The sequence below is a fragment of the Artibeus jamaicensis genome, unplaced genomic scaffold (genome assembly GCF_021234435.1).
Source record: "Artibeus jamaicensis isolate MK-2021 breed Jamaican fruit bat unplaced genomic scaffold, CSHL_Jam_final contig_327, whole genome shotgun sequence".
Lineage (NCBI taxonomy): Eukaryota > Metazoa > Chordata > Mammalia > Chiroptera > Phyllostomidae > Artibeus > Artibeus jamaicensis.
In genome coordinates, this window is record NW_026521772.1 from 1934359 (window position 1) to 1946827 (window position 12469).

General features: G+C 55.9%; 1 protein-coding gene across 1 annotated transcript in view; it reads right to left on the bottom strand.

Moving 5' to 3' along the window:
• Positions 1–1669: 1669 nt before the first annotated feature.
• The window catches only part of ASTN1 (astrotactin 1), a 280642-nt gene continuing 269842 nt past the window's right edge, over positions 1670–12469 (bottom strand). Inside the window, exons 22-23 of the mRNA XM_053663736.1 lie at positions 9401–9584; positions 1670–5879 (exon numbers count right to left, since the gene is read on the bottom strand). Coding sequence (XP_053519711.1) covers positions 5642–5879; positions 9401–9584 — 422 coding nt within the window. The 3' untranslated portion in view covers positions 1670–5641. The remainder of the gene's footprint in view (positions 5880–9400; positions 9585–12469) is intronic.

A 12469-nucleotide genomic window follows, 5' to 3' on the forward strand; every position in this document is an offset into this window, starting at 1 on the left:
TCCTTGTTGGCAGGGCTGTCCTGAGTGTTCAACGAGGGTCACCTTAGTGAACCTTGGGGGCCCTTGGCACAGCGTCCCTGCCGAGTTCCTTTCCCACGGCATAGCTGGAGCTCAGGTAATACTTATTAGTAATACGTATCTATTAATGAGTGAATGTTCTTTCCTTTGCAGTGAAGTGCCCACTATCACCCTATTTGCCCTTTGCATTTACTTGAAATCTCAGCCCTTGTCTCCAGTTCCCCTTCATGCTCTGCCTCAGACAAGAGTTGCCTGGTCAGTCAATGCCGAGGGGAGGATGAGGTAAGACAGGAACCAGTTGATTCTGGAGAAGGGCTGAGTTGGGGCCTCCCTCCCTGACAGCTGGCCAGCAGGGGGCCTCACGGAGGCATCCTTACCAGGTTTTCTCTGAATCCTCTGGCTAGTGACAGCACTGTCTACCCACTGGGCATCTGCCACAGACGCCGCCTCGGCCCAGGGCTTCGTGTACCGAGTCCCATCAGCCCCTCCCCTGTGGCTGTGGTCTGGGCTCTCCTGGGCCCAGCATCTTTCTGGACCTGCCTCTCCAGTCCACTGCCTGCTGGTCACACACGCTGCACACCTGCCTTGTGTGCAGTGACGGGGGTGGGGGGTGAGCACCCCACCTCGGAGGAGGGCAGGCAGTGCAGGGAGAGGCGGGCGAACTCTGGCAGGGCCGAACTCTGACAGCGCCCACTCCACACCCTGAAGCGTATCGGCTGGGCGTTTGGGGGACACACAGTACTTTGTAGATCAGGTCTGTTTTGGCTCTTTCTGCAGTTCTCCCAAGTTCTCCTGGGAGGCCCCACTCTGTGGCTGGGGGTAAGGAAACCCTTGCCTGGAGGCTCGCCCGCCGCCTTGCTGCCCGTCTGCATCCTGAGCATTCCTGAGAGGTCCCGGCAGCCCTGCCAGCGGCCTGGCCGGGCCCCCGCGGGTAGGAACACAGCCACACTCAGACATTCCAGCTGCTGCGCAAACCCAGTGGCACTTCGTTAAATCCTGGGCCACACCCTCTCTGGGGAGTGTTTGCTGGCGTTGCCCCGGCAACCAAATACCCTCCTGTGGTGCACCCCCCTCCGTGTCCCCCAGCCATCAACTCCATCACTGACACCTCGGTTGTGGGCGGCCTCCGATCCCTCCCTAGTTGCCAAGGGACATACAGGCTACAGAGCGAAGATCAAAACACCCTCCCTGTCTGGTCCCCAGGAGACCGGACTGTTTGGAAGGTCTGGAGGCCCGACGAGCCTTAGACTGGCCTCCCTGGTCAGGGTTTCCATGGTGTGGACACAACAGCCCGGTGGGCGTGGTGGGATCCTGTAACTGTGTGGACGTCGAATGTGGCCAGACGAACGGGTGGGGACGCCTTTGAGTCCTGTGCCAGTCTGCGGCGACACTCAGTGAGATCAGCCACAGGAGGCGCCCCACATCCGGGTCTGCCAGGAAACTCGCGGCCCAGGGAGCTTTGACTGTGCACAGGCCCCGCCTGCCCCACAGCCAGGCCTTTTCCACGGCCGACACCCGGGGCGGGCGGCTCGGCTGGGGCGTGTGCAGGCGGCGCGTCGTTGTAGTCAGTTGTGCAACCTGTAAGGCCCCCTCCCCACCGTCGTGAGAGAAAACGAGCAACAGGCATAGAACTTGTTTGGTGGAACTTTGCTGTTCAGCTCACCTTGACCTTAAACAACAATAACCGTTTTATTATGCTGCATAGTTTTGGGGGTCAGAGTTCAGGTTGGGGCTGGCTGGGTGAGCCTTCTCTTTCATGTGGCGTTGATAGAGGCTGCTGGGTGGCCTGCAGCTGGCACGGGGACTTGTCTGGAGCGTCCAGCATAGCTCTGTGTGTCAGCTGCCTCAGCAGGAGTGTCCAGATGGCTGGGCTCCACTGAGCTCACGTGTCACCTCTCCAGCATGATGGCCCCACAATGGTGGCCTCAGATTTCTTCAGTGGTGACTGGGAGGTCCAAGAGCAAGAGCTCCAGAGAAGGCGGACACCCCAAGGCCTTTTGTGATTCAGACTCGGGAGTCACAGTGTCACTGTGATCATAATGCGTTGGTGAGCTGGTCTTGCACCTGCCCCGATTCAAGGGGAAGCCAGGAGAACACACCCCTAGATGGGCGGGGTCAGAGGCTTCATGGCCGCGCTGCCATGGTCTTCGCCTCCCTTCAGTAAGGGGTCCCCGCTTGCACGGAGACTAGGCCCCTCACAGTCCTTTTCAAGGGGGCCTGCTAAGGGTGTGGGCATGTCACGTGGGTTACGGGTGGAGAAGGGAGCAGCGTAGTGTCTGTGAAGTTACCTGGTAGGGAGGGAAAAGAGGGCCGAGCGGGCTACGCACCGTGCGGCATTTCCTAACATCCGGCCTCCGCAGAACGGCCAACTGGAGCGTGGCCGAAGGGGCCTTGGCAACCATTTCCTCAGATGCCCAAAGCCTCCATCTCAGCAGCGTCCATACATCCCGAACTCCTGTCGTGGTTCTCATGACTTTTGCCATGATGGGTTCAGTGTCTCTCTCTCCCGGTACAATGCCGTGCTCTGTGATGGAGAACAAGCTTGTCCTACCCACCGGGGCATCTCCGACAGTGCCTGGTGCCCGGATGGCCACATATACGCGCTCAGTTTCTTCGGCCTGCTCTTGGAGAAGGTGGCAGGGAGACGGGGGAGTCGTCACTGCACAGCAAGAGTGTAAGTTTGTCCTTTGCTGTTCAGTATTTTTTCCCCCCAGTCCGAGGCCCGGCTGCAAGGCCTCCGTGCTTGCGATCTCACATTTAAAGCTGGAACGCTTCCCGAGGTCCAACCAGACGCAGATGATTTAGACACAAGGTAACGCCCACACACCCGACACTTACTAACGGCTCGTTTTTTATTTAGTTGATTATTCCATTTTGTAATAATCATACAATACTGCTGTACCCGAAGGTGGTCACATTATGTCCTCTCTCTTCTATGGTGGTAAAGTGTTTTTTTCACACTCAGTTTTTTAACAGAACATTGGAATATTGAGGAACAAGGTTAACTAGAAGTCAGGAGCCGCCCACACTCCATGGGAAATGGCTGCACTCTCAGGAGAGCTCTGGGCCCGTCCACTCGGGGGCACGTGCTGCAGAGACGCGACTCAACGCCCCTGCAACCCGTGTGGCAGCTTGGACACGAGGGTTAATACTGGCCCAGTACCACCCCCCGAGTCTCCTTGGGGTGGGCTCCGGTCAGTGTCACTGGGGTGTGCTGGTGGTGGCACAAACCCTCTAGTCCAGTCCCCAGGGGACCCTAAGAGCTGTCCCACCCCATTCTCACTGGCCTTACTTTTAACCGGGAAGTAGATGGGTCCCAGCTGTTAGGGTTGATACAGTGTGTACGTGGGGCGTGTGTGTGTAGTGTGCATGTATGTGGGAGTGTGTATAGTGTGGGGGGCAGTGTGTGCTGTGAGGAGGGCACAAGGGACACGGGTGGAAGAGAGTCATGGGGGAGGAAGGGGGGGTCCCGGGCGGGAGAAGCAAAGATAAAGCAGGTGCCAAGGAGGTGCGGGGACTTAGGGGGAGCTGGCCACAGTGAACCTCGTCTATATTACTAAAACAGAAGGAGGAGACCAGAAAAGGGTGACCCTGTGCCACTTCCTGTCCTCACCTCGCCCACCCCCGGTGTGGGGGGGGGACAGCCCCCTGGGCACCCTGGTTTCCTGCGCGGACTTCCCTAGAGAACAGGACGCAGTGGCAGCAGCGAAGCCGGCCTCAGCTCGCCGCCCCACTGGTGGGTGTCCTGCTGCCCAGGGCATCTCCCTCCCTGGTGATGGTGGACACTGCCCCCGGGGTATCGCAGCCGAGGCTCTGCATGGACCAGAGGTGGGAGGCCCATTTTCTGCAGCCTTCACACTGGATTTGGGAGGGTGGTCTCTGAGGCAGGGGGGCCCCTAGCAGGAGGGAAACCTGTCACTCTCTCCATGGACAGATGCAGAGAGGGCGTGAGGGCTGCCCTAGCCCAGGCTTCACTCCTGGCCCTGGTGGGGACGCCTGTGGACAGAGCCCACCATCCCGAAGGCGCTCCAGCGGGAGAGTGAAGGGCACCCTGGGCTCCTCCTCCTGCCCACGGGGGCATATTGACACCCTGGCGGCGTGGGGAAGGGAAGGCTCTCTGGGCAGGACCCCGTGGAGCTTACAGTGGGGGCAGCCGGCTGCCCTGGGATCAAGGCTGAGGACAGGCCGGGGCGGCGGTGCTGAGCACTTGTGCTCTGGACGTGGCGGCCTGAGTGTGCACGGCGGCTCAGACAGTGGGGCATCTGGGGCGAGGCCTGCGGCCTCTCTACCTGGGTTTCCTTGTCACTGAGCCGGAGTTGGGACTGACACTCGGAGGCATGGGCAGCACCTGCACTCGATGAGCCCTCGGTGACGTGGCCTTGTCATCGCTGACATTTAGAAAACATCCGTGTAGCCCAGCCACCGGCCTTGTAGACCTTCCATCCGCTTCCTGGCCTTTCTCTTGCATTTCCAAATGAGGGGCCTGGTCAAAGGCAGGGTGCTGAGTGGGCGCTCAGGCCTCTGAGGTGGGCGGGGACAGTGAGGGCCGTCACTGGCCCACCTGCAAAGGGCTTTCCAGAAGGCCGGGTTGCCTGTGGGCCGGACCCCACTGGCGCCCACGCAGACCCTCGGGCAGCAGGCGGCCCCTCGCTGAAGTCCGTGGGGCTCACCTGCAGAGTCTCTGACTCCCGGCAGCTGGGCGGGGGTGAAGGTGCGGGTCCTCCCACCGCCGCTCTTCCAGAGAAATGACGTGTGAGACTGAAGATGTGATGAAGTGAATTTCGAGGGGCAGGTGAGGGCGGGAGTTCTGCGTGATCAGCAGTCACTTCGGGCGCTGCAACACTGCCGTGGCGGGTGGGCCGCTCGTGGACACCAGCGCAGCCCAGGGCGAGCGGTGCGGACACCGGGGAGGAGGGGGAGCACAGTGCAGACTGGGGTCCGGGCGGGGGAGGCGCCCCTCCTCGGGGCAGGGGCTGTTTTGTTTTTTTTTAAACAATCCCACTCTTTTCTGGAATGTGGACCTCAAACTGGTCTCCTAGGTAGCGCACTCTGAAGGTGCTCTGGACAGTGGCACTTTGTGCCCCTTAAAGATGACAGGAGGGGAGGACAGCGACCTGTCCGGTGTGGCGTCAGCAAAGGGGCCGCCTTCCCAATTGCCGCGTCTTTCTCCGGGCTGGGCTTGGCTCCCAAGGGCTCCCAGGACGAAGTGCGTCCTGGGTCTGGGGCCTGAGGCTGGGTGGACGGCTCCGTCCCCAGCTGTAACAGACTCAGGAACTCGGGAGCCCAGGGTGCTCCAACCTGATGGGTCTTTCACGGGAAGTGTGACAGAACTTGGGAGCATTTTGATGAACATCTTGGGAAAAACAAAATCAACAAGTCAGCTGCAAAACAAGCCCCAGAGTAACCCCCTGAAACAATGGGTCTGCGTGGAGCCGCTGGCAGGTGTCTGGCTGTGCTGATGGGGAGCAACGTGGCAGAGAAACCCCGCAGGGGACAAGGGTCCGTCTCTCCCTGGTTCACATGTCACCTGTGGAGGTTTTAACGTTCCATTAAAAAATAGTAAAAATCACCAACCAACTCAGATGTCCCTTCCTCGCTCGTGCTTCCTGGTGGCAGCATCGTGCTAGATATCCTTGCTGTCCCCGTAGTCATTGTAGGGGACACTCAGGGTCTGCTCCTCGCACGTCTTCCTGAGGTCCTGGCTCAGCTCCGACCATTCGAGTCCGTAGGGCTTGATCTCGCTGTAGCGGCAGGCCAGGTACCTGAGGGAGCTGCGTCGCAGGCTTATCTTGGGCTCCTGAAGGAGCCCGTTGCACCAGCCGCTGAGGTCCCCGAGCTGCGAGAGGATGAGGCCGGCTTTCCTAGGGATCGAGCACTGAGGTTAGGAAGGCGGCACAGGGGGAGGGCAGACGGCGTGAGACTTCAAGTTCCCGGGCCCGGTCTGGTTCACTTACCGTTCTATCACTAGCATTTAGAATGGTGGCGTTCCACAAATATTTGTCAGGCAAATGAATGACTGAATGAGATAATAAGATGGAGGTGCAAACAGGCAGGCAGAAACGAAATGCAATAGGAAAAATGAAGAGAAAATTACTGGTATTTCAGTGGGCACGTCTGCCCTTTTAAAATCATAGAGCTGTCAGTTTTGAAAGACAAATCAAATCCATTTTCTTTAAAGCCAGTCATTTGTCACCATTAAATCACAAATAGGGTATTTGTCAGAGCAGTTCCCTTCTCAAAGCTGTTTCTGCCCGGGCTAGAAGCAGGGACGCAGTGAACACCAGGGGCTATGAAATGTAACTATTTGTGCCCGTGCGGAGGTGAGTGAGTAGGATGCGGACGGGGTCGTTCCTGGGGAAAGTGCGGACCCCCCCAGGGGCCTGCTTAATCCACCCCTGGGGAGCTCGGGCTCCACTCTTTCTCCTCCTCCCTCAGAAAGGAAGGAAGTGACCGCCATGCACCCCAATCAACCTGGGGAAGGGAGGCCACGAGAGGCGCCCACAGGTCCCAGAGAGGGACAGGAGCAGAGGGGGACGAGGTCTCCCTGCTTCACACACCCAGAACGGAGTGGTGCAGTGTGATCGCCTAGGTGCACGGCTGGGGGAAGTGGGCTTCTTCCTGGCATCCTGGAGTCGGAGACCACCTGCTGGACCTCCCCGGCTTTGACTGTGAACACTCAGGGTGTGTGAAGGAGCAGGGATCCCTCACTCCTGTTTTTCAAAGATGTAAGTGACCGCAGACCACGCCGAGAGATTCTCTGATTTGAACAAGCTGGGAAACGCTGTCTCGGGCAGCTCAGTGAGAATGCAGTTCGCCCCCTGCGAGGCTAACGTCTCAAGTAGGAGACCATCCTTCCCTGTCCAATCAACAGCTTCCAGAAAATGGAAGTCTGCACGCCCTGCTTACAACAAGCTTCCAAAGACCAGGACTCACGTTCATTTCATTCCTCCTCTGTCCCGGCCGTGACATCGCTGTGTGCCTGGCAGGGCACAGAGGAGGAGAGACGTCCAGTTTCAGCTGCCAAGTCAAGGGTCCAGACAGTGTGGGGCCACCTTCTCTCCAACTGCAGTGGTGGGTCCGAGGAAACCAGAGACACACTCGGCTGCCGACATCTTGGGCAGATGGGCTCCCCTCCCCCAGGGGCCTCTCCGGCTGGGCCAGGCGGGCTTTCCAAAAGCCATCAGCCACAGGGAGGTTGGTGGCCCATCATCTTAATGTACCCTGCCACATGTCATGAGTTGTTGGCAAATTTGGGGGAGGTAGAAGATGGGAGAGTGAAGCAAGAGAGAGGAGCAGCATGTCTATTACCCTTAAGAAACAGATGAAGAAGCACAACCCTTTCCAGCAAATGGATTTCCTTACCCCAGGGGTCTTTGTGGCTACTTTCACGGCTCACTTTTTAAAAAATTATTAAAGTGGGTCTGCCCTTGACCATCTCAGAGCCTGTGGTCTTCTTCTTTCTTAACAGCAAGGCAACCAATGTTGTTCTCAAAGTATTTCAACCCTCAGCTCAACCTGGCAGCCTCCGTGAATTTCAGTGGATTGCACTGGACTGAACTGGGGGGATCCTTTCTGCTCGATCCTGCGACCCTGCTCTGGGGTCACTCCCACGAGTGACACTGAGGTGGGCTGGCGCACCTCGAGGCAGAGGACCTTGCTTCCTGCAGTTGTCCCTGACGCCCACGAGTACAGCTCTACGTTCCACAAGCTAATAAAATTGCACCTTTTTTTCCTAATCTCGTGGAGTCTTGGAAAACCAGTGAAGAGCCCCCTGGGAGGGCAGTTTTGGGAGAAGCGCGTCCAGTCGGCAGCGGCGTTACTGTCCAGGGAGACCCGTGCCTCCTCCCCTCTCACTTTCTTCGTTAGCCGACTCTCCTGACTCCTGAGTTACAGGGGAGCAACTGGCGATCCAAATGCCCTTGGAAATGAAGACCACATAGGACATGTCCGTGTCATTCAAACTGTGACATTTATGTCTCCTGACCAAGAACTGTATGTTTATATCCGATAAATGTCAGGGGAAGAGGGGAGGGAGGAGAAAGCAGGTGGACGAGCAGGGGGGAGGAGATAATAGGCAGAAATGTAATAAGGTATGGGGCAGAGAGGACGTTCCTTAATATGTGTTAACTTTTTAACCTAAGGCTGGCTTTTTACCAAAGCTGAGACAAACTGAGTTAGAAGTCCCTCATCTGTTTTCTTCCGTGTCCTGGTCCCTGGCATCTGTTTGCTCAAGGACTGCCAGCCCTTGGAGACATCAGGAAACAGTCTGTAGACTGCATAAAGATTCCTCCTGACCTTACACATGAAACCGGTTTATTTTAGGAAGACGATCCTAAATTTCCTCTTTCCTTCGAAAGCAAGGAACTAGGGGGCGCTGTCCCACAGGATGGTCTCCTAGGACAGCTGGTGATTTGGGGCCATCACAGGAGGTGCACGGAGGCGGGGTCTCCCTCTTGGCTGGTCAGAGGTCAGACGGACGGGGTGACTTGGGTGACCCTCTTGTTAAGTCCTGTTGCCTGGATGCAAGGGTTCTTTAAGTGCTGGAGGACTCCACAGGGCTGATCTTTGTTTTCCTTTTTTCCCCTATCCTCAAAGTCCTTGCCCTTTTTTCCCATGAGCTGCTAAATCATTTTGGGACGTAGCAGTACCCACATTCTGTACAAAAAGCCTCATCACAGCGTTTACCTGCTGATTGTGGTATTCGCAGGGAAATCTGGTTTTCTCCGAGTAGCCATATACAGCCGGAAGGAAAGGAAGGTACTATCTCTACACATTCCTCCCATCCCTCTCTTTCAAAGGCCTCTGTCTGGCTCATGCAGCCAAAGAGCAGGGCATGCTGAGAGTTTGGGGAAGTTGTAGCCACGGCGCCGCAGGAAACTGGCCAACACTGTTATGTCCTAACTTTGGCCAAGATGGAAGTCAAGGTGGGTCACTGGCTACCCCTATGTTGTCTTTTTAAGAGAATGTGGAATTTAGCTCAACGTGTGTGTGTAGAACGCACGTAACACGTGCAAAGTTCATCTGCAAAGAACATTTTTGGATAATCTCTTCAATAAAGTTCCTGAATTTCTTTCACGAGACTCAGCTTTCAGCTCCTACTATTTTAGTGTTTGGAACCTATGTCACGTGACAAAGAGGGAGTTAAACAGAACCAGGCAAAGTGTTCCCAGAGCTCAGGAAACGCACCCATGACCCGACCACTTAGCTACAGCCGGGGCAGAACCGGCCTGCACGAACCGAGCCGTCTGAAGTCACAGGGCTTCCGTCTCTGAGCTCCCCCAGGGCGCCTGCGCACACGCGTGAAGGCATTACTCCAGCGGAGGAGGGACAGACTTCCCATGAGCTGAGGCCTTTGCAAGAGGCAATGAAGTGTGTGGTTTACCTGGGTCCCAGTTCGTCCTCACACCGCCAGGTGAACTCTCCGAAGCCCTCGTAGTGCAGGTTGTAGTGGTAGAGGACGCGGTGGAGGGTGGGGGCGCCCAGGTCCAGGAGGGTGTTGTAGGCCGTCTGCTGCTCCTTCCCGCTGGTGTAGCCATTGAAGAGGTTGTAGATCTTGTCCGCTATTTCTGAGGAGGGCAGGGCAGACAGACAAATAAGGTTACACACACACACACACAGAGATGGTTATATATAAAGAGGCACACATACATGTACTACTTAATAATTACTTAATAACGAGCCCAACATCTGGAGAAAGTGAGCTGAGTAATCCACTTTGCCTTCACCCCATCGGGTTTCAGTGTTTTCTTCTATAAAATGAAAGCCTTTGAATACAGGACCATCTAGGTCAATTTCAGCTATACTATTCTTTGTCTTTTTTATTCATGTTTCCTAAAAATAGAGAGCCTGAGGCTACAGCTCATAGACGAATACATTATGGGCAATGCCATCCCAGGCGAGCAGAGGGGGGATAAAGGCAGGGAGGAGGCAGAGGCACCAGAGGGGGGCCCACCAGGGGGTGAGGTGGGGGCTGTGTTCAGAGGATGTAGGAAGCTACTGGACCCCCACTGGTCAATCTCTGGGGAGTAGGGGAAGAAGACTTTATTTCAACAACCCTCTGTGTTGGTCCGTGGGGCTTCCACACTCGCCCCCAGAAGGCATGCACTCCCTGGCACCTGCTGGCCGCCTGTGCTTAAGTGCCCAGTGGGTCCCCTACAAGCAACCGGGAAGCCCTGGGCCACGGAGCAGGCGTTGGGCTTGGGGAGGAAGCAAGGCGTGCCCAGTCCTGCCTCGTGCCGCAGGAGGAGCTATGAGGGGCCTCAGTGCCCAAAGCAACCTGGGCCCACGACGGAGGAGCCTCGGTGAGAGCCACCCGGACCAGAGAGGAAGGCAAGCTCTCAGATCTGTGGTGACACATAAATGGAACCCAGTACATTCTGCAGTTCCAAATGAGTAATCTCTCAGTGTAATTTACAGCTTGTAGATTTCTGCCTCCAAGGCAGACGTTGCCAGGCCAAACCTGTTGATGTGGCAAAGGGGCAATGAATTTCGGAGCGCCTTGGCATTTCTTCCTACAGAGCTCAGAGCACTTTATCATGAAGTGTTTTCTCATTAAACCTGTCAGAGAAAGGGGATTTGTTTACATTTCCTGCCTAAACAGCTGGGAACGAAGACTGGCCTGCAGTGCTGGCTCAGATCCAAAATTGAATCTGGAGATGAAGAAACTAAGTCTACAGGTTTCTAAACCAGACTTGCCCCCCCCCCCCCCGGCCCCCTGATAACTTACAGGCATAGCAACCTAATTTCTTGTCCCAATTCCAAGTGGGTGCAGAAGCCCGGTCTTCCCTTCTCAGGGTTCTGAGTGGCCAGCCCAAGGCCAGACAAGATAGGAGGTCAAAAGGATGTTAGCCGAGTGAATGGAACTCGTGACTGGACAGCAGGCTGAACCCACTTTGGGTGCCTCAGTGACGTCCTGCCACACCAGCATACACCAAACTCTTGTGGCCAGCAAGCATGGCCACATTAAAGGAAACATTAGTCCAGAAATCCATTCAAATTTTAAAAATTTAAAAACTCTCAGGCTGTTAACAAAAGATCCAGAGGTCCAAAAGAGCGAGTTTGAAAATAAAGGTTTGTGACATCGCCAGTTATTTGTAAAAGACCCATTGAGGGATGCTGGGAAGATGGCGACAAAGTAAGACGGAGCTGATGCTAGCTCCTGTACTCATGGGTGAAAATCCTGGCAGATCTATAGAGAAACAGCACAATAAACCATCGGTTACCCAGCATTTATGAAATTAAAAGACCAGAGATTGTGACCGACGCTGAAACACCAGACGGCGGCAGAGTCAGCTACTGGAGCTGGGTCTCACGCGGCCCCTGTGCTGCTGCCAGAGCAATAGGCCTGGGAGCCGGGGAGTCAGGTACGGGAGCCGGACACTCCAAGCCCCTGTGACGGTCCTGGGAGACAGAGGAGTCAGGAACCGGAGCGGGGACATTCTCGGCCCCTGTGCCGATGCCATAGCTAATGGCCTGGGCAACGGAAGGGTCAGTTGCAGGAGCTGGGACACCAAAGGCCTCTGTGATGCCACCACAGAGATAGGCCTGGGCCCTGAGGAGCCAGCTACGGGAGCCGGGATGTTCTCAGCCCCTGTGCTGCTGCCATAGCGACAGGACTGGACGCCAGGGAGTCAGGTACAGAAGCCGGGATGCTCCAAACCCCTGTGACCCAGCAGAGGAGCCAGCTACGGGAGCCGGGATGTTCTCAGCTCCAGTGCCGCTGTCTTAGCAATGGGACTGGAGCCGGGGAGTCAGGTACGGAAGCTGGGATGCTCCAAACCCCTGTGACGGCCGTAGGCAGCAGAGAAGCCAGCTACAGGAGCCAGGACGTCCTCAGCCCCTGTGCCGCTGGCATAACGACTGGACTGCACGCCGGGGAGTCAGGCATGGAAGCTGGGACACTCCAAACCCCTGAGACGGCCCTGGGAGGCAGAGGAGCCAGCTACGGGAGCCAGGACATTCCCAACCTCTGTGCCGCTGCCGTAGTAATGGGCCTGGGTGCTTGCGGAGGCGGCTACTAGAGCCGGGACATTCAGCAGTGGTAGGCGACCAACACAGGGACCAGCGCGAGGACCAGCGTGAGTGTAGGTGGAGATGAAGAACATCAAGAAACTTTAAGGAGTCTGCACCACTGAACTTCACAAGGATCATACCACAGAAGTTTACACCATAAAACCAGGGTTTCAGAACAGATCAATTTTAGAAGCAGAGACTAACAAGAAGAGTCTCAAACAATGGGAAGACAAAGAAACAATCCCCAAATGAAAGAAAAAGCAGAAACTTCAGAAATAATTAGATGAAATAGAGGCTGATCAACTATCAGATAGTGAATTCAAAGCACTGGTTATTACGAAGTTCAAAGAGCTCACAGTGAACTACCAGAAACTACAGGGGAACTATAATGATCTCTCTGCAAACTACAGCAACATGAAAAAGGAAATGGAAACTATCA